Source organism: Dicentrarchus labrax, unplaced genomic scaffold (assembly GCF_905237075.1).
Source record: "Dicentrarchus labrax unplaced genomic scaffold, dlabrax2021, whole genome shotgun sequence".
Classification (NCBI taxonomy): Eukaryota; Metazoa; Chordata; class Actinopteri; family Moronidae; genus Dicentrarchus; species Dicentrarchus labrax.
This window is the reverse complement of record NW_026136721.1, coordinates 9,309,758-9,332,164: the sequence shown is the minus strand read 5'-3', so window position 1 is coordinate 9,332,164 and position 22,407 is coordinate 9,309,758. Positions and strand designations below refer to the sequence as shown.

General features: G+C 41.4%; 2 protein-coding genes across 8 annotated transcripts in view; one reads left to right on the top strand and one right to left on the bottom strand.

Annotated features, from left to right (window-relative positions):
• kcnq5b (potassium voltage-gated channel, KQT-like subfamily, member 5b) overlaps positions 1–12,379 on the top strand; it is a 116,531-nt gene extending 104,152 nt beyond the window's left edge. For 4 of the 6 annotated variants that reach the window (XM_051386095.1, XM_051386093.1, XM_051386097.1 and 1 more), the window contains 4 exons: positions 2,360–2,468; positions 4,653–4,784; positions 6,671–6,797; positions 8,307–12,379. In XM_051386095.1, coding sequence (XP_051242055.1) covers positions 2,360–2,468; positions 4,653–4,784; positions 6,671–6,797; positions 8,307–9,602 — 1,664 coding nt within the window. In that variant the 3' untranslated portion in view covers positions 9,603–12,379. The remainder of the gene's footprint in view (positions 1–2,359; positions 2,469–4,652; positions 4,785–6,670; positions 6,798–8,306) is intronic. The other 2 variants (XM_051386098.1, XM_051386094.1) reach the window with 1 other exon arrangement.
• Positions 12,380–12,467: 88 nt separating this feature from the next.
• Positions 12,468–22,385, bottom strand: LOC127355342 (elongation factor 1-alpha 1). Of its 2 annotated transcripts, none has more exons than XM_051386132.1 (8): positions 22,233–22,385; positions 19,028–19,192; positions 17,017–17,196; positions 16,608–16,904; positions 14,849–14,999; positions 14,227–14,483; positions 13,884–14,118; positions 12,468–13,177 (listed from the first exon to the last, which is right to left on the bottom strand). In XM_051386132.1, the coding sequence occupies exons 2-8, from the start codon at positions 19,169–19,171 to the stop codon at positions 13,053–13,055; spliced, it is 1,389 nt and encodes a 462-aa protein (XP_051242092.1). In that variant the 5' UTR covers positions 19,172–19,192; positions 22,233–22,385; the 3' UTR covers positions 12,468–13,052. The 2 variants fall into 2 exon arrangements, with proteins under 2 accessions (XP_051242092.1, XP_051242093.1); XM_051386133.1 differs by lacking the exon at positions 22,233–22,385 and adding an exon at positions 22,115–22,207.
• Positions 22,386–22,407: the final 22 nt, after the last annotated feature.

The window sequence follows — 22,407 nt, the reverse complement described above, 5'->3', positions numbered from 1 at the left end:
GTAAAAAAAAATCCTCCTATCAACACCTCTAAAGCTCATTAATTAACACCTTACATCTTTAAAAAAAAGTGTCAAATCTAAACATGGTTTTATGGGGGGGTTGTGTGCTGGACTATTTCCACGGTGAGTCTGCCAGGCAATGAAATAGTGAGCTACGGCGGTGGTATTTTTTACCTTCAGGCAGAGCCGGGCTTGCTGTTTTCCCATGATTCCAGTCCTGAGCTAACTGTTTTCTAGCTGTAACTTCGTATTTAACGAACTCTCGGCAAAAAAAAGTGAATAATCATTTTGAACTCATCCTCTAGATAAGACTGAATCCCCCAGTTTCACTACATGTATTTAATCGAGGTGTATAGGGCGACCAACCAAGCCACCACAACTGGTTTTGCCCACAAATTCAGACAGCTGAGTGGAGGAATGCTAATGGTCTTTTGCACTTCCTTCCTTTGGCCTAGCAGTGCCGGCCTGGCAAGCCCTCCTGGGTAAGGTCCAGTTGGTGTTTGTGGGTGGACTGATGGATTGATGGACGGTGGGGGTGGTGAGCTCCAGCAGCCATATGGGGTGTCAGAGCCAGCCAGCTGGCTGAGCCCTGCTGGTGGAGAGGAATCAATAACCAAGCTAGCCAAAACCAAACTGGTTTGCGGGTTAGCCATGCTCCGTCAGATCATTTACTGCCACTGACATGTTGGCTAGCTGAAGAGGATGGGGAACGTTTCCCTTTCATTATGACTTAATTTGAACTGAAATAAGAAGTTATTTTAGAATCTATGTTTTTTTTTTTATCCTGGTCACTCTCTATCTTATTAAAGACTCAGTGTATCAAACACATACATTCAGCATATGCAGATCCTATATGATCTATAAAGCGATGCTTAATACAACAGAAGAAGCAGCCCAGCTCTTGTACTGTAACCCTGTCTTCAGCTCCTCAGGGTGCTGTAACTCAGAAATCCCATAAACAGAGCTGCATTGCATTGTTAGCTATATATCTGCATTCACACCAGAGACCTGTTCTTTACTGCTAATCTGCTGCTCCAGACGACAGTCAACACACTCTTTCTCTCTCTATCCATCAGAATAATGTCTTTGTCTTTCTTTCTCAGTTCAGTTCATTTGATGCCGTGTGTCTGCAGGCACCATTCAGTAATCTTTGATAAAGATCCATTTAAACCCAAAACTTGGCTTTCTTTTTTTACTTTAAAAATTATGAATAACCCAGTTAATGCCACTAGATGTTGAGGGTGTAGACGTATCTGCTACACAACTACAGTGTGTATGTGTATGTGTATGTGTAATGAAAAAGATATCACATGTAGTGCAGTCCTACAGAGCATTTTAGCATCTTTGAGCTCATTTTTTTGTTTTTTTTGGCCTCATTCATCAGATGGATGTAAACCGACTCTAAATGAAAGCTAATGTTGCTCCAGCTCCAATTCGGTAGCACATTTTCCAAAAATGACAATATGCCAATCAGAGCCCGGCCTGTATATATTATTGGCTGAAATTGTCTTATCGCAGAAATATCAGTATTGAATATTTAACTTGTTTTTTAATAAAGGTATTTGTTTAAAAAAGCAGCCCATCCACATAGAAAAGGTCTATTTTCATTCCAACTCAAGCATTCTGTGTATTTTTCAGGTTGTTCCACCACCCCAACTAAGCAAAACAAAATCTAACAGTACAGCTTTTGCTTTTGCTGCAAGTTTCACATCACAAAACATCACATTGTTTGGCAATAATTAGTTGCAAAATTTTGCTTAGGTTGTAATTTGCAAGTGAAACAGGGATTGGGAGAATACAAATGTTCTCCAGCCATGCAGGGAGGACTGATTATAAAATCAGATGCTTTTTGGAGGTGGGCGGGACAAATCTGATCACTGACTGAATGTAAACTGAAAGAGAGACTAATGCAACACATGTGAATGCATTGTCAGAGTGTGTGTGTGTGTGTGTTTTTGTATTCATGTAAAATATTGTTAAGATAAGATAAGATAGACTTTATAGATCCCACACTGGGGAAATGTACTCACTACAGCAGCTCCAGATAGAACACAATAGATAAAAAAATACACATTAGAGTTATATGTACAGTATATATAGCTTTTTATGTACAGATGTGACTGATAAGGAACATTGCACAGGTCACAGCGAGAGGAAGTGGCATGGATGAAAATATGTACAGCAGTACAGATTAGAGGATAGAGCTATGAATATACAGTAGCGGTCTAATATTAATAATGTGCGTGCAAGAAATGTATATATATATATATATATATATATATATATATAGTTGGTGATGTCTATCACTGAACAGTCTAAATAGCCCTTTCTCCTTTTCTGTATCCTCTCTGTCAAGCAGCAGACTCCAACATGGCAGCGGAGGATGGCTTTGATGACAAGGGCTGTCACTGCGAGATTTCGGTGGAGGACTTGCTGCCCTCAGTCAAGTCTGTCATTAGAGCTGTCAGGTGAGGCACAGGAAATGAGACTACCTCCTTCAACCCAACTAATACTGTTTTTCTCTTCTGTCAAGGTGGCATGCAAACAAAGCTTGATTGCAACCCCCTGCCTTCTAACAGCTCTCCTGATTGAACATGCTCAGGGGATTAAAGTGACTGCAAGATTTTTTCTTTTTCAGATATTTATAGATCATCTTTGCTTCATGTGATTGTTGAGAGACAGGAAACATGGTTAGGGCGAGTATTAGCACTGCAAAGCTATGTAAAGTGATCCTATCACAAGGACGGGTTGGGTCTTAGAGATGATGTGTCCTAAAAGAAACAATCAACTATCTTTCTTGGCTCTGATTGGTCGTTTTCGTTCAGGCCTGGTGGATTCTTTAGTTATTTTCATCAAAATTACCTACTGCAGCTTTAAATACATTTAAACTATAGTTGAGCTGTTCAATTTGTTTTAAGAACAAATCTTAACAAAAGATTAGATGTAAGATTGTATATGGCTGCAAGGTTTATATTGTAAATTAAAGATTAAGTTTGACTCTCATTTATAATTAATATGACTCAACCAACATTTGTTGTAAACAAAACTTTACAACAAATTTCTCTATGGCAGAACTGAACAACTCAAGTTATGTTTCAACATTTTGCTGTTCTTCTATGAACTGCAAAAACAACACCATTTTGGTGCCAATTCATGAGTGACAAACATATATATAATATTAATCAGGGATCAAACAAGTCATCATAGATTTCTTAATGAAGGTTAACAGGGCTGAATTGTGTGAATCATATGTATGTTGGAGCATAAGGTGTAAAACTTCATATAAAGTTCATATAAAGATATTCTGGGTTAAAGGGTCAGTTCACCCAAATATATTTTCTCACTTACAAAGGAAAATTTGTTAGTAAAAGTAGCAACGCCACGATGGAAAAATACTCCCTACATGTAAAAGTTCCACATTAATAGTCTGTATGTCAATAAAATAAAATATTTAAAGTATCAAAAACTAAAGCTGTCATTATGGAACAGAGTGGCCCCTGTTGGTGTTATGTTATCATATTATTTGATTATTATTACTGATTAACATGTAAGCAACATTTTACTGTTAGTTGGATGGGATGAAGCTCATTTTAAGTACTTTAAATGCTGTTGGGAAGTTAAAGCTTCAGCAGTTCTTCATATTTTACAATTTATTTTTAACATTTTGTATGAAAACTCTATCTCTGCAAAGCAACAAGACAGAGAAATGTAGTTTAAAACGTACAATAATTCCACCGCTGCACTTATCTCAGGTGCTATCAAGCCTTGCGGTTTATTTCTTCTATTAAAAGCAATGATAACGATATGTTGCTGTTGCATTTTGTAGGATTTAGTGGCATCTAGCAGTGAAATTGCAGAGTGCAAAAGACTGATTACCTCTTGCCTTCCAAGAGTGTAGGAGAAACTACAGTGGCTGCAAAACTTGCAAATAACATGAAAGGACCTATCTAGAAGCAGTGTTTGTTTGTCCATTCTGGGCTACTGTAGAAACAGCGATCAACATGGATATCCAAAGATAAAAAGAAGAGGACTCTGTAGATAAAAAAAACCTGCTCATTCTAAGGAAATGAAAACACAAATTGTCTTATTTTCAGATGATCAAACACTAATGTAAACATACCTATAAATATTACATTACATTTCTGCTAATAATCCTCCTAAAAATGTTACACACTGGACCTCTAACTTCAGTGTTACTGTCAGGCACAGTTTTCTGTCCTTGCTGACCCCTTCTCCTCTCCACTCAGATACTCACGCATTCTGCCAGATTCCCTTGAATTTAGCCTCAAGGCTCCACAGGTGCACATATTCAGAGAGCTGCTTTTTCTGTGTGAGTGTTTTACACTCACACAGCTAAAATAAGCAGCCCCAACCTCACTGGACGTTTTTTAAGTTCCAATGAAATGATTGCTCAGGTGTTCTGAGGTGTTTGCATTAGTGTGAAGGAACAGGTAGTTGGCATGCAGTTAAACATTTTGAGCACTTTTAAAAAGAAGAGAAATAAAGATTTGTTTGGTTTGGTGTGTTTTTCTTTTGTTTGCTACATCAGTCTGTGAAATATCTCAGCTTCAGGAGTCACTGCGGGGTTGTGTGGACTGACTGTATAAGAGCTCCCCTTATTTATGAACCTCTCTCTGCTGCTCTCTGTGCAGGATAATGAAGTTCCATGTAGCCAAGAAGAAGTTTAAGGAGACGTTGCGTCCTTATGATGTCAAGGATGTGATTGAACAGTACTCTGCCGGTCACTTGGACATGCTGTGTCGCATCAAGAGCCTGCAGACCAGGTAGGCATGACGACAGACTGCACGACAGCAGCAGCTGACAGGATTCATTCCACTAGTCTAACCAGAGCTGTTTGACCACTGTAGCTGATTCATCTGTATCTCGATTGCATGTATGCGTGCACCTGCACTCATACCTTGTACATGCATGGGTTTATTCTTATGTTACGCGGATGTTTGTGTATGTGTTTGTTCTTTGCATTTTGTGATTTTTGTATGTATGTGTATGCGCATGTGTACCCGTGTGTGTGTGTGTGTGTGTGTGTGTGTGTGTGTGTGTGTGTGTTGCCTTTGCTTCCCTCACAGGTTGGACATGATAGTAGGCCCACAGACCCTGAGCAGCCGAGCCAAGACCTTTTCCTCCCCCTCCCTGCCTCTCTATTACAGCCAGGGCAGAAAGAACTCCACCCAGGGGTCAGAATGCCTGGATATGAAGTCAATCACAAATTACTAACAAAACAATATATTGACTTTGGTTTTGGCATTCACTCTGTTTTTATCTGATATAAAGTTCTGGTGAATTCTGGGATGTTTGTGTGAATTCACAACCTGATACTAACACATAGAAACACCCTCCGTAACACACACCCGTCCACACAAAATAAATTCTCTAACAGCAGTGTACCTGCCGTTGCTGCTGTAATACTGACCCCTGCTGTTGACTCAGACTGCTGCATGCACTACATCCTGTATCTTATACTCGGAGTGCCGATCAGATTTGGAAAAAAATTAAATAAATAAATAAGTAATGTCAACCAATTATCTTTTGGTTTTCAACCACATCTCAAGGTCCTCATTAACAGATTGCTTGCTCAGTTGTCATGGTGATGACATCACAGGACTGAAGTGATGTTAGAGTGTGGTCAAATACTGGGATAGATTGTAACCCGTAGCTTCTCCATGACAACTGCACAAGCTCCATCTACTTAGTAAGACTGTGAGATGCAGATGAAAGGATGGAAAAAGATATCAAGTGGACCATGAGTTAAGAGTTCTGCTATTTTTAAGGTCAGGAACAAACGTCGGCACTCAGCTATATCAACATTTGTTTTGATCTCTCTGATGGATTAATTGATAAAGAGCGATGAGAAGACTTATTTTCCTCAAATGAATACATGTAACAAACACACTAATAAGAAATGTTAATTATGAAGGAAAAATACATGAAACAAACATAAATACCATATTTCCATCCATGTTTGTACTGTACTGTACTGCACTGTACCCAACAGCTAATATTTGCATAACCATAGTGAATGGAAACACAGTCACTTGTATTTTCTTTTGCTGATTTTCTGGAAATTCAATTAAAATTTGCGCTACATTTAAATGGAAACCTGGTTAGTGTTAGCTAATCACAAAATTTCAAATTAGTTAATTAGTTAAAACACTTTCTGTGATGTTGTATTTGTCTGGTATGAGCACATTGAGTAGCAAGCCAAACATACTGGAGTATAAAAACAAGAAGTATAAAAACACACATGCAAGGAAAGACACTTTTAGAAGCGAGTGTGGTTTTGTGTTGGAGGATCGTGTCAAAGCTTTAATCATTTATTTCTCCAAAATGTGTGTGCATGACAATAATCGCATGACGTTGCCTTGGCTTAACCCTGCCCTCTGTTGAATTTAACCCTGTTCATTTACCAAGACTTTATTAACCAGATTCTTCAACCTCTCATTTGCCTGTATTTGTTGGAGAAAATGTGCTTATGGTAATCTATTATTCTGTTGCAGTTTCCTTCCTTTCTGTGGGCTGCCTCCTGGATTTCTACTTAGTCACTGTATTTCTCCCAATCATTAATGTGTTTGCATGTGATTGTGTGTGTGTGTGTGTGTGTGTGTGTGTGTGTGTGTGTGTGGGTGTGTGTGTGTGTGTGTGTGTGTTCCAGAGTGGACCAGATCCTCGGTAAAGGCCAGATCCCTCTGGATAAGAAGATACGAGAGAAGTTGCTGTCTGATGGAGATATTTTAGAGGACATGAGCATGCTGGGTCGCGTCTGTAAGGTGGAGCGGCAGGTCTGTGTTCTGCTTCTTGTTTTATCTCTAATAGTATATTGAACAATCTGTCATAGTTATTTCCTTTTCTAAGAGAGCAATTTTGTCCAATCATCGCAACTTTTCCGCAACTTTTATATATTGTACTTTTCACTTTCTCCTTTAATTTCTTTGCAAAAAAAAACCCATTACAACATACATGGCAATGTTTTAGAAAAGCTCTAAAGTCAGGCATTTTAGGCCACAACAATCGTAAAAAAAGCCTGCGAAATCCTGGAGGAACTGATAATAGAGATAAATAAGCCATAAAATTACACTAGAGGCCTACGCAATGTATAGTTTAGTAATATATCACCATGCTAAAAACCAATATATCCCTTATGTTATAAGCAGGAAATGTAATTTGACTGGAATTAAAAGGGTCAAGCAGGGGAGTTTTTTTTTTATTACTGGCTTCCAAGAGTTAGATGAGGATATGCTTAGCCTAGCTTAGCATAAAGAGTGGAAGCAGGGGGAAACAATTAGCCTGGCTGTGTCCAAAATATGCCTAACAACACCTTATTATGGACCAATCATTTATAGTCTATAATTTAATTATCCCGATAATTAATAATAATACAAATGTTCCATTATGGCCGATAATTATCGTTCATTCCTAATAACGTACAGTATGTTAATTAGTAAGCTTTTGTTGTGTTTGTAGGGTTTTTTTTAACTTAAGTTAGAGCTAGGCTAACTGTTTCCCCCTGCTTCCAGTCTTTATGCTAAGCTAGGCTAATCGCCTACCGCCTACAGCTGCATACCTATAAATGCCTTGGAGTAACACTGGACAATAAACTTAGTTTCAACCAACACACCACTGACATCTTCAAAAGGAGCCAGCAAAGACTATCTGCCATCAGTAAACTCAAAGGACTTTATGTTTCCCCCCATCTTCTCCTACTACTGTATCAAAGTATCATCCAGCCCCTCCTCATATACTGCTCCTCCTGTTTCTACAACATGCTAACTGTCACCAACCGGACAAAATTCACACGCATCACCAACACAGCGGCCAAGACTCCCCACACCCAATCTCCCAGAACTAAACAACGGGGCCATCTCAGATTTGTTAATTGTGGATAGCGTGTTTCTTTGTTGAGTGTATGGTGTTGCCTGCAGGTACAGTGATGTGGACATGAATTTCCCCTTTGGAGGACACACAGACACAGACCTGAGTTCTCACATCACAAAAAAAGCAAATATATTATTTACCCATATTGTTTATTGTGTCTGACAATTTCTGTAAGGCAACCAACAATCCAACATTCACACCCACTTTTCATTTATTACGTAACCATTTGTGGAACTTTTAGATATTGTGTCTCCCCACCCCTTATGCTGCCAGAATAATTTAGATTTCATATAGATGTAATAACCGCATACAAAACTTCTGCACAGTGGTTATAAAATATCTTCCTCCCCCACTATTTTTCTTGTCTTGTTTTGTAATTACGCTCCTCACTCCGTCCTCCCTTTCTGTCCTTACAGGTCCAGTCGATTGAGTCAAAGCTCGACTCCCTGCTCGACATTTATCGTCAGGTTTTGCGCAAAGGCTCGTCTTCAGCACTCACGCTCTCCTCTCTGCCCCTGTTCGAGCTGGAGCAGACCTCAGACTACCACTCCTCTGTCTTCAGCAAGGACCTGTCCTGCTCCACCCAGGTCAGCAGCGGAGCTCCTCCCCCTGGCGGTTGCGTCACACACTCCTCCACCAACTCCCACCTCTCCCAGGGAGGACTCCACCTCATCCTGGCGCCACCCAACGAGCTCAACCTCAATCTCAATGCCTCCTCTTCCACACCACCCTCCGGACTCGCATCCTCCTCTTTCAGCCCGTCGCCGCTGCCTCATCACCATCATCACCACCACCACCACCATCATCATCCTCATAATCCCCACCGTCATCAGACCCAAGCTCAGGCCACCACACCTGAAAGTGGCACTGATGAGGCTGTGGGGAGCTCTCCACCCATCCTCACCCCGAATAGTGTCAGCAGTGGCGGGGGCAGAGGAGTCAGAGATGGTGGGTTTCCTCTCCTGGCGAGGCTTCCACCGCCACCTCCTCCCAGCCGAAGTGGGGGCCCGAGCAACTTGCCACGAGCGACCTCCACAGAAGCGTCCCCCGACATGGAGGACTTTTGTGGGAGTTTAGGGATGCAGATGGAGGACAGCAGTGTTGGGGAGGACCTTGGTCTTGGGTTGGGACTGGGCAGACTGGGACAGCAGCTACAGGGCAGCACCAACAGCAATGGCAGGCTAAACACAAAGGAGGAGGGCTCCTGGAGGAGACATATGAGCCTGGAGCTGCAGCCCTTGGTGCCACCAGCGCTGGGCTGCTGCTCTGGCCCCAACCAGATGGACCGAGGCTTGGGCAAGTCCATGTCAGTGCAGGACCTGATGCAGGCAGCACCGGGACCTGTCCAGGACGCCCACCACAGCCACAGCCTCTCATCTCCAAGCCCCAGTACAAGCAGTGACTCCCCCATTGGCTTCCACAGCTGTAGTCAAGACCCTGGGGGAGGAGGTGGTATGGGAAGGAGTGGTGGAGGTGGATGGGGTGAGGAAGACCTCTTTATCAGCGACAGGGAGATAGAGACGCAAGGACTTGGCTTCCTGTCAATGGGGACTGCTGAGTGCCACACCTACTCCTCGGAGCTCCTGAGTACAGGGAGCAGAGCAAGGGCAGGGTCCCAGGGCTCTAACCGTAGCCTGGCCCACGGTCAGGCATCCTCGCCCTCTGCTGGCAGCACCGAATTGCTGAACATGCCACACGTACGGCTAAAATAAACTTGCCTACATGTTCAGAAGGCACACAAATCTCACCTCACAGAGACGGTTTTTATCCTTTTTGGAGGGGAGTGGGAGGGTGGGAATATAACAAGGGGTCTTTTTTGTTTATTTTCATGTTGATCCATTTGATAAGAAACACAGTATTTTCATACAGGCTGATCACATACAGCATATCATTGCATGAGTCTTTGTTTTAAAGTATGATTAGCAAAAGATTAAGGCTTGTATAATGGGAACAGACCCCTAAAACCTGAGACTTTGCTATGAAACAAAGCCAACTAAACATGGTCCTGAAAGCCGGCTGGTTGATATGTGACTTTGAGACAGAGCATGAGCACTGCATGTTTTCAGTCAAAGGTACTGAGATTAGTAAGATACCGTTTACACTTGACAAAGTAGGAAGGCATGGACACCTAACATTTATGAAAAATCCTTTTGAGAATACCACTCAACTGTTGTAGGTAATGGAAAAAATGGGGCTTAATACTTCTAGAGTTTTAACTGGTTATGTAACAGTCTCAACTGAACAGATGCCTGTATAAACAAACCATCAGCTAGAAGATTGGCTATTTCTATGTAGTTATTCTTAATACCTCCCCCTGGGTCAGATTCCCCTTGAAATCAATGAAATGAGGCAGTAGAAACACTACTGTTTCTGTCCACAGGGGCCGCCAGAATCAACACAAAGTGAAAGTTCCTTGTCGGGACATTTCACGCGCCCACACATCTGTTTCCTGTCTCTCCAGTCATGTGACAGGCTTCCATGCTGAAGTGAATGTTACCTCACCATTGCCAAACTGTTCATGCTCTGTTCTTCTTCTGTTTTATTTCCATACTATTGTGTCCATTTTAGAGAACCAAATAACCTCCTTAAGTTTATATCCTTTAAATTATTATAATAATGAATTACTAACCTCGACCGATGACTTTGGTTTCCCACAATCTTTTCAAATATACCACACACAAGGACCATGACAGTGTATATGCAAGATTTAGCCCCTGAACTACAGGTCTTACATATTTAACATTTTTATTATTTCTGATTGAGGGAAATACAGTTTTGGGCTTTTTGTAATGAATTCTTTCTAGTTTCAGGCATCCATTGCATTGCAATAATTTCCATACAGTGAATCAATTAGTGGACTCCTGAAACATGCTTGAGTTATATACTCCTTCACAGTGAATATCAGTTCATTTTTGTTGTTGTTACATGATCATTGTGCGGTTATGCAGTCTAAGTGCAGATAGTTTGAAGAAGTCTGCATTGCATTACCTCCTACAATAACTGTATCAGAAATTACTTGAAACAAGCAAGTTTGAAGTCAGCAAGTTTTCATATCATACTGCCAGCAACTTGAGACAAAATACGTCAGAATTTCTGAGCCACAGCATGTAATGTCCAAGTGATTTGTAGTGAATAGGCTGAATCATGTAAAATTAGAGGACTGCTCCTTTTCAGCTTGTGTTATCTTGGAACTCTTTGACAACTGTAACCATAATCTCTTACTGAGGAGTGCAGTGGGAAAAGCCAGACAGAGAAGATAAAAGTCAGTGTTCCTGTAACTAATATATGAACACTTATTGATGTCTCTTCTGCCAGCTGTCAGCTGTAGTACGAGTTGCACCAAGTTCAAAGCACATACACGACTATACACACCTGTTTAGGCACATGTACAGATAAGGAGAGGAACAAGGAGCGGTTATTGCTTATTTTCAGATCAATTATGCACCTCCATGACAGCCATGGATTGAAACACATCTTGAATGTCATTTCTTGGTTAGAAAAACAGTTTGATATTTTGTCAGAATATGTGTGTCTTAGCGAAGCACTTTGTTTTGGTTCGGAAACAGATACACTGAAAGACTTGTTCAGAAATCTAACTTTGTATTGCATTTGGCTTTTGCCACCCTGTTTCTACATGAAAGGAAGATATCTTATTTGAATTAAGGTCAGTGTTTGCTTTTTTTCCATACAGTGTAATGTGGGATTAGTTTTTCTTCTTTGAAGTGGACTCGCTGCAGAATGTACTCCTGTACATGGTACAGAATCAGGTGCATCAGGCAAGGTTAAGTGGCTCTCTCTAAGTTGTAGGATAAATAAATACTACTCATAAAGCATCCAAAGCCTCAGTGGTGAATAATCACCCTTAGCTAGCAGTACCTCAATGAATGCTAAAGAGCCACTTGAAAGACCAGAATATACGTGACGGAGTCTTGGGGTCAGTTTGTTTTCAAGAAGTGGATCTTACTTTCCTTCAGATATTTAAATATATTTTGCATGAAAAGGTTGTCATATCCAAACCTATCTATAACTGAGAATGAATGCCATGTGACAAGTCATTAAGACAAATCACTATTTATGGTTCGAACTGATTGCATCGGAAGTAAAAAAGAAAAAAAAAAAGACCTCAGCTCTGATATGAAGTCTACAAAATGTGCAGTACATACAGTATATTGGTGCCTTGCTTTTGTGGTACATATTCATCTCCATATCTAGAATTTCCTGAAAAGTGCATTAGGTTCTTCATTTCTCTCCTTGTAAATGTTACGACTTGAGGCATTTTTCTTTTAAATTCAGAGATCATTTTGCTACTGGGCATAAAACGGGCCTTTAACATGTTAACATTCTGTCTCGTTTCTTTTAATTTATTTAAATTATGTGCACATATTTACACACTAGTTATAATCTCAGTTAGATTTATGAAGCCTGTAATGTAATGAAAATGCAAGTGAACTTTTATTCTCATCCATCAATAAAGGAAATTCTATGAAGAGTTTGGTTTTTGCTTCCTATCATTCACTGACACAGTGGGATCTTCAGTGGTTCGGGATCAGACAGCAATGACACCAGGAACAAAGACATACTGTTTAAACATCTTTACTCTTATGAACATGTGCTCACACACAACAGTGATTAAGGTGCATGAACTAAACAGTAACTCTAACATTGAAGAGAGATACTGTGGCTTCAGCATGAAGATGTAAGGTATCACACAAAGAGTTTCTCTAAGGTGCAAACAGGGAACATGCAAGCAGCCAATCTACATCTGGCTAGTTAGCATTTCTCTTTTAAAGCTGGAACACTGAGCATTACTTCAACAAAGACCTGGCAAAAAACATCTCTGCTTTATTACTGGTGCTTAACAGCTACATTTGTTGGCTAGATCAATGAGCAGCCTAATTCTCACTACAGCAGCACACAATCAGAGAGCCGTAATGCAAATGTCTTGTGTTGTTCTGCCACAAACAGGGTGACACTAAAACCTACATAGAACAGTGTAGTAACATGTTTATCACTAACAATATGGTAGTTATTTTTTTCCTACGTCTGCTTTTGCGATGCATTGTGATAATAGACCAGACGCTGACTATGGTGTGCAGAAGGTGCAGGGTGCTAGTGTGTCTTCGGCCACGGTGAGCGTTTGGGGCAGCAGCCCAGCACAACGTTCATTTGACCTTCTGTGCCTTCTGTGCGGACTTGGTGACCTTACCACTGGTGGGGGCTTTCTTTTCCACACCTTTAATCACTCCCACGGCCACGGTCTGACGCATGTCACGGACTGCAAACCGCCCTGAGTGAAGATGGAGATAACATTTGTTATATATTACATTTAAGTTCACATTGTCAGTAGCCATGTTTCCATCCAACTGCATCACAAATGTTTACCACATTTTAAGTAAATCTGTAAAAGAGAGGGAAAAAAAGCAAATTTATGCTTAATAGGAGTTGGTTCATCAAGATAAGCAGTAGGTGGAGCCAATTCTCCATTCGAAAAACAACAAGAAGGCCCAACAAGTTCACGTAATTAAGAAATTAAGCATGTAATTAAGCCAAAACAGCATCAAATCTCAAACTGTGAAATGTAGAAAACTGAATGAAAGTATGACATTTGCTTGTTTCATGTATTCATTTTAGGAAGGTTACATCAGATCTGTGCGGAGCGATCATGGGTGTATGCTAGAGCTATGGGACCGATGAGGAGACTGTCGGAGCGGAAACAGCTCATCAGTCATGTGAGTTAAATGTTCTCTACGCCAGGACTTACTCTATCTTCCATTAAGCACATTAAAAAGGCAAGCAAATTAAAAACTTTTTTTAAACGGAGGATGTTCTTTTTAGTAATTTTGTTTCCATCATACTTCAAAATACGCATAAACATACACTGACGGAAAAAAAGATTTGGGTTAATGTTTGATTTTATTTCCCAATCACCTAGAGTGAAGCAACATTTATATTAGAGTAACAGCAGAAATCCTGCAGCAGGACAGTAAACTCACCCAGTGGTGGATACTCAGAGAAGCTCTCCACACACATGGGCTTGCCAGGGATCATGTCCACGATGGCAGCATCTCCAGACTTCAGGAACTTGGGGTTATCTTCGAGCTTCTTACCAGAGCGACGGTCAATCTTTTCCTTTAGCTCCGCAAACTTGCACGCAATGTGCGCAGTGTGGCAGTCCAGCACGGGAGCATAGCCAGCACTGATCTGACCAGGGTGGTTCAGGATAATCACCTGGACAACAGCAGAGACAGGTAAAGTCACGTGCAGAAGCAGAGACTCATTAGCATGTCGATTTTTTTAAGTCAGTATCCTGTTCAAAGCTCACTCCTGTATGCAGACCTGAGAGGTGAAGCTGGCTGCCTCCTGTGGTGGGTCGCTCCTGCTGTCTCCAGCCACGTTGCCACGGCGAATGTCCTTGACAGACACATTCTTGACATTAAAGCCCACATTGTCACCAGGCAGCGCCTCAGTCAGGGCCTCATGGTGCATCTCCACAGACTTGACCTCAGTGGTCACATTGACAGGGGCAAAGGTCACCACCATGCCAGGTTTTAGGATTCCTGTCTCTACTCTGCCCACTGGTACAGTCCCAATGCCTGGCAGAGAGAAACATTACCAACTTTAGTGTTTACTGCCAACTGTTTGTAAAACAATGGCATGGCTTCAACTGAGCTTCAACATGCCTGATGATTTCTATTTCACATGGTGCTCTGAAAAAAGAACAGACGCTCACTTTAGGACACAGAGAGCCAATGGGAATTCTTTCCAGACCTCATTTAGTTCTGCTCTTTTTTTTTGTTACAAGGTTCTCTCATTCCCCAAATACTTTCAACATATAATTTGCCACTGACACTTTAGAAGAACAAGATAATTGGAGCGCTTGCATCTCTCAAGTTTGTTCTTCCAACTACAAATTGCACAACTATCACCCTACAGCCACCCACACCAACACCGCCCTCACCTCCAATCTTGTAGACGTCCTGCAGAGGCAGGCGGAGGGGCTTGTCGGTGGGGCGTGTGGGAGGCTGGATGGCATCCAGGGCCTCCAGCAGTGTGGTGCCTGAGGCATTACCATCTTTACGGTTGATCTTCCAGCCCTTAAACCAGGTCATCTGTGCAGAGGAGGGAGCTCAGAGGTTTACTTCGAGACTTACACTGGAGTGACTTCAGTGATTAAATAAAATAAAGCAATAGTGTAATATATTCAATGTTTTTAACACGCAGGAACCTTTTTGTTTGATAATCAAGATGCTTACAGACAGTAAGCGGTTGCCGTCTGACAACATCAGTATTCTTGAATAGGCAACAGCCGACTGCAAAGGTCACAACCTTACCACACGGGTCCAAGCTACCTCTGATCCAACCAGTCCTACCTGTACACCACAGGCTGCTGCTCTCCACTTAGTATCAGCTAATCATAAACTGTAGCCTAAAATAGAAGAAACGGTTAGCAATGGTATTGCATGTTTTGCTTACCAGTGTCAACAATGTTGTTTTTTGTCCCAAATTGGTTAATCAGATTTTGAAGCTGAGGTTGCTCCCACACCGCTTCGTTTCATTGATCAGATCTAGGGCTGCAACTAACTTTCATTACAGATTTACCTCCGCCTCAGAGACTCACTGTCTAAAGCCATCTAGCACCATTGTCAGGAATCTTGGAGTTATCTTTGATCAGGACATGTCCTTTAATTCCCACATAAAGCAGACCTCTAGGACTGCCTTTTTCATTTATAGACACATCCTGTCACAGACAGATGCAGAAAAACTAATCCATGCATTTGTTATTTCAAGGCTGGATTACTGCAATTCAGGTGAGTCCTGAATCATCCCTTAGTTATGCTGCTATAGGCCTAGACTATCAGGGGATTTCCCATGGTGCACTGAGCTCCTCCCTTCCCATCGCTGTTGTCGTTGCAATCATCTTCTTCATGTTCATCATCATCAGTCACTACTATTAGTTGATGATACTGTTTTTGCTGTGCACCTTTGTCTCTGTCTGTCCTTCTGTCTTTACCTCTGTTCTCTCTCTCTCTCTCTCTCTTTCTGTCTCATTGTCTCTCTGTCTCACCCCAACTGGTCGAGGCAGACGACCACCCACCTAGAGCCGAAGGGTCTGTCCTAGGTTTTCTGCCTCTTAAAAGGACGTTTTTCTTCCCGCTGTCGCCAAGTGCTTGCTCATGGTGGTACTGTTGGGTCTCTGTAAATAATGTTATAAAGAGTTCGGTCTAGACCTGCTCTATTTTGAAAAGTGTCCTGAGATCAATTTTGTTATGAATTGGTGCTATACAAATAAAATCTAATTGAAATGAATCTGTCAAATCATTTTCTCCATTAATTGATTAGTTGTTTGGTCCATTAAATGTATAAAGTAAAAGATATACAGTACACGTACTGTATCACAATGGTTACACAGTGTGCAGCAGCAGCAAGTTAAAAAAGTACAACCCTCCCTCTCCTCCGACCTTGGTACGGCTGCCGCTGTATTTACACTGACAACAATGGTAGTGGTGGCATCAACCTCTTACTGTCTGAAAGCACCTTTAAACTTTTCAAACTTCTTACAGGGACCAAAAGCAGAGGAACACTGAATAATAATGAAGTTGCACCATTTTATATCCAAATATGTAACAGATGGGGTTTATGTAAGGACTTACTATCCTTATTCCTAATGTAAATACTGCCAACAAACCATTACACTTTAGGTCTCACAGCAGACTCACATTAGGGCTGGGTTCGAGCATGTTGTCTCCGTTCCAGCCAGAGATGGGCACAAAGGCCACAGTGTCAGGGTTATAGCCAATCTTCTTGATGTAAGTGCTGACTTCCTTCACAATCTCCTCATAGCGCTTCTGGCTGTAGTTGGGCTCAGTGGAATCCATCTTGTTGATACCCACGATGAGCTGCTTCACTCCCAGGGTGTAGGCAAGCAGGGCATGTTCACGAGTCTGCCCGTTCTTTGAGATGCCAGCTTCAAACTCGCCCACGCCCGCGGCCACAATCAGCACAGCGCAGTCAGCCTGAAAGGAGAGGGGGGAGAGAGGTGTGAAAAAGTCTTTCCTTCTCAGGTACTTTTCTGTCTCTATCATGCATTTGATCCATTTTCTACTATTCTGCCCATTCTCCCTCTACCTGAGAAGTCCCAGTGATCATGTTCTTGATGAAGTCCCTGTGCCCTGGAGCATCAATGATGGTAACGTAGTACTTGCTGGTCTCAAACTTCCAAAGAGAGATGTCAATGGTGATACCGCGCTCACGCTCTGCCTTCAGCTTGTCCAGGACCCAGGCATATTTGAAGGAACCCTTTCCCATCTAGGGGGTGTGGAAGGGAAAGTAAGAGATAGATGCCTTTGTCCAAAGTTTATACTAGTGCCACAACTGCAAACTGTTTTACAATGCACAGTCCCAGGTGCAATCAAATTATCAATAAACTGGCATGTATGTGCACACTGGCAACTTCATTACACTCTACAACAGAATTCTGTTTCCTGTATTCATACTTTGCACGTGACGTCACAACTTCTAGCTGGCGGGCAAGAACATCGTTCTCCAGCAACGAAACCCAGTAAACTAATCAAGGATCTTGCCAGGACGTCGCCAGTTTTACTATACAAAAGTGTATATATATCATATGTAAGTGATTTGATATGATATGATAAGAAGAAGAATACGTGTTACAGTACACACATTACTGTTGTACTGTGTCTACTTACTTACTTACTTACTTACAGTTACTTTGCATACATACTATCGTACAGTTATTACTACTACATTAACGTTACAACCTAACAGATTGCTAACAGGATTAAAGGCATTTCGCTGCCCCAGCTGCTCTTGTCTGTTGTCTGATGCTATGTGGAGTGGATGAGCAGGTAGGCTACAATGTTTGACATCCTGCGAGCCATATATGATACAGCCTAGTTGGCATAAGGTTTTTTTTAAACTAACGTTACTTATCAAGCTTTCATTCGCCAGCAGGCAGAGTGAACATATTCAGATGAAGACTTCATCACACGACGGAACAGATGTCACTTTGTGTATAGCTACAAACATGCAAACGTTAGCAAATGTTAGCGGGTAATGTTAGCTGGCTAACTAGTAACAGTCACGTTTGCTTTGATTATGAAGATATTCCTGTTTTTCACCTCCCATATGACAGCGTTGTTAACCCATCCACTCTTGAAGAAAAGATATCTATCCGTACTTTTGTAGGCTTTCATTTTTTGTGCGGTGTAAGGTGACGGATATATGTAACTATATATGTTTCTTGCCCGCCAGGTAACCATGGTAATCACGTGACTGCAAAGTATGAATTAGTATTCCTTCCGAGCCCTCCTGGAAAATGGAGGCAAATGGAGGCTAGTCTCAGTACAGTATATTGCATTGCATTCACCTCATAGCCACCATAGGAAGGAGTTTGTTGTATTAAAGCTTCAGTATCAGTCTGCTAAATATTTTTGAAAGATGTAATAAATTACTTTACCTACAGATATATATGTATGAGTACTAGACATGCACCATAATTATCTGGACAGATAAATTATTGGCCGATAACGGGAAATGCATTATTTTGATCGGTCACCTATCATAATTGGCCGATATTCGCTCTAATTAGTTTGATCGGCGATCTCAATAAATGTCGATCAGAAGAGCCGATCAGTTGAAACATTTATTTTATTCCACAAGTATTTTGACACTCATAGAGACACATACAGCCTGTACGATATATGGAGAGAGGAGCAGAAAGATGGGGTAGCCGGTGTGAGACAGAGGTGTGTGCGTACTATAAACCTAAGGCTTTAAATAGACCCACTGATCAGTATCAGCCAATACTGCTTCTATTGATCAGCCTCAAAAACCCTGATGATTTTAAGGTATCGGGATAACTAAATTACAGTTGATAAATAATTGGTTGATATTAATAATCATTTATTTGGAATTCTTATGCAAAATGATTTATGTTCAATGAAAGCCAAAGTATGTTTGTGTGAAAAAAAACCCAATAAAATAAATTAATTCTGTTATGTAGTCATGCTGACCTAACAGTACAGTAACAGGACAAGACACAGAAATAAGACACACTTACAAAAACTCCTCTGCAGTTACACAAAAGCTATTCAAGTGAGAACAATATGAGTCATACCTCAGCAGCTTCCTTCTCAAACTTTTCGATTGTTCTCTTGTCAATGCCCCCACACTTGTAGATGAGGTGGCCGGTGGTGGTGGACTTGCCTGAGTCGACATGTCCAATTACCACAATGTTTATGTGGAGCTTCTCCTTCCCCATAGCAGCTCACCCTGGAAGACACTGAGATTCCCAGCAAACAAGAACAAGCAGTAAATGAGACGCCGGTCAGACCTATGGAGAAATATCACTCCTTCACAGACAGACATTATCTAACCAGTGTTGGATATTAAAAGCTACTGTTGCAGAGTGCAGAGAGAAGACAAACATCTATGTATACAACTAGTTACTTCCACTGTACATACTGAATGACGGCACAGTAATTACCCTGTGCAGAGAATAGGGCTGGGTACCAAACTTCAGTACTTTTATGGCACTGACCCTAGTATGTTACCAAATTTCACTCATCAGTGTCAGTGCGCCAATAAGAACGCAGCAGGCTAACTTTACATGTCGTAGAGGTGTGCCGGAAAAACACTGTGTTTACACACACGGACACAAATTGTTTTGTTTTTTTACTGCGAGCTGCTTAGCTGCACCGACCACTAAGTGAACATCCTCTTCTCTGCAAAGTGGGGGCAGAGAGTGTTTCAGACAGCACGGTGTTGTTTACAGACTGACGGGTGAAAGGAGAGAAACACACTGAAGTTGACGCGGGATTGCTGTCGGTATCTGGTCTCTAGCACAGAGACAGAAATGTATAATGTATTGGCTTTTGTTAAAATAGATTTTATGAAATTGGTATCAAAAAAGTTCAAGAACCGGCATCAAAGTCAAAGTGCAGTGGCTAAACTATACAGAGAAATGGTGATTACCCACACCCACAAGAGTTTCTACAACTCAGTCTGTTCAATCTAAAATTGAAAAACAAAGTTGGCATCACTGCCTTCACACTGCCTCACATACTGTATATTGCCTATATTGTATTACAGAAGTTAATTTTGAATTCAGCCAATCTCAGGTCAGCATACAGTAGATACTTGTCTGAGGCAGATATTGAGTAGAAAAAACCATCATCATGCTCACAGTGAAACTCAATCCCAAACAGTGTTAAGCAGTACCACGCTTCAACCCCACAGAATTTCAAACGGGGGAACAGTGGCTAAGCTCTACTCAGAGAGGTGACCAAAGGTTGTCCTAAAGGAGGTAGCATTTGCAATCTCAGTCAATCAGTGGCTGCCTCTGAGGTCTCCTTGTCTCAGTATTTCAATATTTACACAATGTTAAACTAGAATTAGAGACCATAATAACTTCTCACCCCATCTATCGCCACTCATTTAATATATGTTAAAATGGTCTAAAATATAATATATCTAACAGCTTCTGTGTACTTGTTTAATGATATCCTCAGATTTGTTCAATGTTACCATCTAAATATTTACATATCAGGCTACCAGCTCAATGACGCTACCGGATCTTAACTTGTCTGATGTACAACACAAATAAATGGGGCTGAGCTGTTAATGAACCATCAGAAGAATTAACTAAATCTACTTGCAAAATCCCTCAAGTGTATGAAAGAAAGTATTTCTTTACTGGACTTACCTTTGTGAATTTTTATTGATTTCTTATTTATTGGATGCTCCATTTGGCTCTGCTTTTCTATTTATTTTCTTGTCTTCATTTGTTCAGTTCAACATATTAAATGTACAAAGAGAGTGAGTTTGCACCAGCATGATGTGCAATAAAGGGTGAAACGTTCCACATGAGGCAGATTAGCTTCATTCTTAATTTACATAAAGCTACTTATTCCAGGACTGTACTCTTCCGTTACAGTATCAATTTATGCTGCACCTTGTTCTATACAAACTGTAACTTTTTGAAACAGTTTCTCAACGTGAACTTCAAGTAACATTATCTGCCTATTTTCAACAGACTAGTAAGCCTTAGCTAACGGTATATTGGCGCCATTTCGCGTCAATGCATAAGGATACCTCAAAAACTCAGACCACAGGCCAACTATCAAGAGTTAATTTAACAAGTACATCAATGTTAATGGCTAATGGGGCCTTGCCATTCATTTTGTGGAAATCTACTAGCAGCAAAGCTAACGTTATCATTAAGCAAATTTGGCACCTGGAATTATTCAGTGATTAAGTTACCTTCTCATAAAGGCTTTCATTAAACTATTTAATTAAAAAATATATATTCCAAATTATAATGTTGAAGAACGAGGCATACCACAAATGAATATAGTGGAGCTATCTATCCCCTTACCGTGTGCTTTGTGCTAACGTTAGTACATAATTATAGTGACTTTTAGGTAGTCAAAGCTCGCGACCGTGACGTTTGTGACTGTTGCGTCACTCTCCCACCGTGTGGCACGCGCCCCCTTTGCTCAGTCACTCAGCTCAATTTGAAATCGCGCTCACTGAACTTTATCCGCCTGCGTCTGCGCCACACTGCTGCTTACTGCCATTGATTTCCCTCTGAGGGGGAAATGAGAAACACCCCGCCGCTATCTCGGACTGTTTACTGCTTTGTTCATATCATGAGATATCAAAACTCGAGCAGTAGGCTGTTTGTTTGTATTTTCAGACAACCATACTACACGAACACCAATGACAACAGCCCATACACCTGCTCCTAGGATGACAACGATAACTGCTCCGACCTACATCAGTCCCTTTACTTTGAGTGAATCTCCTAATAAAATAAGTTTGAGAGTGCAAAACAATGTGAGTAAAACACATTTAATGCGAGACTGCCGCAATAAGCAGACAGTGACCGTTACTGCAGCGCTGATGGCGTTTTAGAAATGTCTGCATGTCTCAGCATCCACCTTGCAGACAGACACACAGCACTGTTTATTGTACCGTGGCAGCAGCATGATGGTCGACAGAGTAGATTCCCGCATGAGTGAGGGTTTGGAATATCTGTCCCCTGAAACTGCGCCATACAGGCCTAGCCAGCAAACAGCAAGCTCTGGGGCCAATCCACACCCCTCTGCACTTTTTGGCACAGCTCGCATTGATCAGATTACCATGACATCAAAGCCACACAGCATTCAAATATCAATTACGAGACTTTGTATAATGCACTTACATAACAGATATTACAACCGTCCCTGGCATTACCAGCCTTTTTCAACATGTCTGTCCCAGGATGCTGATAAAATGCATGTTAGTTGTTGTGTTACATTTCAAAGTGTCCTCTGTCCTACCTTTGCTTCCTGCTCTCAGGTGCGTTCACTGGCTCACTGCGATGACACAGGAGATGCTGTCTGCGGTGCTGTACTGACACAGACGCAGCCAAGGTACCGCTGTGTCAGCCAGCGCCAAACGCGTCACTTACTGACACTGCAAGGGTCGGCCACTAGATGGAGTGCTGCTATAACA

What these genes read in the sequence shown, in the direction of transcription:
- LOC127355342 (XM_051386132.1), bottom strand. Translation starts at nt 19,171, where the DNA reads ATGGGGAAGGAGAAGCTCCACATAAACATTGTGGTAATTGGACATGTC. An exon ending in TTGAGAAGGAAGCTGCTGAG is followed by an intron (nt 17,197 to 19,027) that starts GTATGACTCATA and finishes CACACCCCCTAG; the next exon opens with ATGGGAAAGGGTTCCTTCAA. An exon ending in CAGCCAGCTTCACCTCTCAG is followed by an intron (nt 14,119 to 14,226) that starts GTCTGCATACAG and finishes GCTGTTGTCCAG; the next exon opens with GTGATTATCCTGAACCACCC.